The 1976-nt window shown below is 59.9% G+C and overlaps 1 protein-coding gene across 1 annotated transcript; it reads left to right on the forward strand.

Moving 5' to 3' along the window:
• Window positions 1–393: 393 nt before the first annotated feature.
• On the forward strand, window positions 394–1956 carry LOC112468018 (the record flags this gene model as incomplete). Its single annotated transcript, XM_025037009.1, has 1 exon — window positions 394–1956. A coding segment is annotated over one exon (1563 nt), but the record flags the coding sequence as incomplete, so codon positions are not given.
• Between the last annotated feature and the right edge of the window lie 20 nt (window positions 1957–1976).

Here is a 1976-nt window from a genome sequence, read left to right on the forward strand (position 1 = left end):
CGCCAAATCCTCGTGCACCCTGAAGACCGCGGATTCCAGCGAATCTTATGGAGACGAAAGGTGACCGAGCTACTGCGCGAACTACTCCTGAACACGGTGACGTACGGCCTCGCGTGTTCACCATTTCTCGCGATCCGGTCACTCATTCAGTTGGCCAACGACGAAAAAGCGCGATATCCGCAGGGCGCCGTCGCACTGCTCGAGGACCGTTACGTCGACGACGTCCAGACGGGGACGGACACAATACCCGGCGCGATCGCGTTACAAACTGAACTTCGCGAACTTTGCATGGCGGGCGGGTTTCCACTTCGGAAGTGGTCGTCCAACTGCGAGGAAGCCTTAGAAGGCATTCCCCGGGAACACCGCCTGTTCCAAGAACCGCACTCTTGGTAGAACAAAAGTCAGACTACGTTAGGTCTCCTCTGGTACCCGAGCGAGGACAGCTTCGCGTTTGCGATACACCCGCGCACGATCACTCAGTACACGAAACGACGCGTCCTCGCGGAAACCGCACGTCTCTTCGACCCACTGGAATGGCTCGCTCCGGTCATAATCCGCGCCAAGATCTTGATTCAGTCTGCATGGCTGCAGCAGCTGGATTGGGATACACCGCTCCCTTCCGCCGACGCTCACCGCTGGGAGCTCCTCTTCAAGGAACTCCCTTTGCTCGAAGGCCTCCGCGTGAATCGCTGGCTCGGCACTGGCACCGAGAACCAGCACTTGGAACTACACGGCTTCGCCGACGCATCCAAACGAGGATATGCCGCCGTCGTGTACCTCCGCGTCGCCTCAGACAACTTCCAGGCTGTACACATCCTGGTCGCCAAGAGCAAAGTGGCACCGGTAAAGCAAGTGACACTGGCGCGCCTCGAACTGTGTGCCGCCGCGTCACTTTCGAATCTCGCAAAGCACTATCGCAACACTTTAAGTCTGTCCACAGCACCTGTCTTTCTCTGGTCAGACTCTAAGACCACACTGCAGTGGATCCGAGGGCACTCTTCCCGCTGGAAGACCTTCGTCGCAAACCGCGTGGCTCACATCCAGACGCAGATTCCAGACGCTCAATGGCGACACGTCCCAGGGCGGGACAATCCAGCCGACTGCGCCTCCCGGGGGATCGCACCAAGTGAGCTACTGCACCACCCCTTGTGGTGGACGGGTCCAGCCTGGCTCCAGGAGGACCCCTCTCACTGGCCGAACGAGGACTCCGAACTACTCGCAGACCAGATGCCCGAACAACGAGTCGTGGTGCAAGCCGCCACTGAGAAGATTGAAGTCGAGCCTGACATGCTACTCAGGTTCTCATTCCTGCACCGGCTACTGAGAGTCACGGCCTGGTGCTCTCGCTGGCGACACTCCGTCGCCCGCACGACGCTCACGCTTCAACCTGACGAGATAGATGAGGCACTGTTTCTGTGGCTCCGCGTGGTGCAAGGGTTGCACTACGCCGCCGAAGTCACCGCAGTCTCCCTCAACCGCACTGTACCACTGAGGAGCTCACTGGTGCACTTAAATCCATTCTTGGATGACCACGGCGTGTTACGAGCAAGAGGACGCCTGAAGCACGCTCTGCTACCTCACGATGAGAAGCACCCAATGATCGTCCCACCATCTTCATGGCTCACTCGATTACTGATCGACTCCTGCCACCGTCGAACGCTGCACGGGGGAGTGCAGCTCACTCTCGGGCTCCTCCGCCTTCGATTCTGGATCCCTCGAGGTCGGACCGTAGTCAAACAGATGCTGCATCGGTGCGTCACGTGCACGCGATGGCGAGCGGCCACACCGCAGCCGCCCATGGGAAATCTTCCTCGAGAACGAGTCACACCATCGCGCCCGTTCTTCCGGACCGGCTTGGACTACGCCGGCCCCATCCTCATCCGCACGAGCCGGGGACGAGGGCACAAGGCCCACAAGGCCTTCATCGCCGTGTTCGTCTGCCTCAGCTCCAAGGCCGTGCATCTCGACGTGGTCTC

This window comes from Temnothorax curvispinosus, unplaced genomic scaffold (assembly GCF_003070985.1).
Source record: "Temnothorax curvispinosus isolate PA1 unplaced genomic scaffold, ASM307098v1 QBEX01017995.1, whole genome shotgun sequence".
Taxonomy (NCBI): domain Eukaryota; kingdom Metazoa; phylum Arthropoda; class Insecta; order Hymenoptera; family Formicidae; genus Temnothorax; species Temnothorax curvispinosus.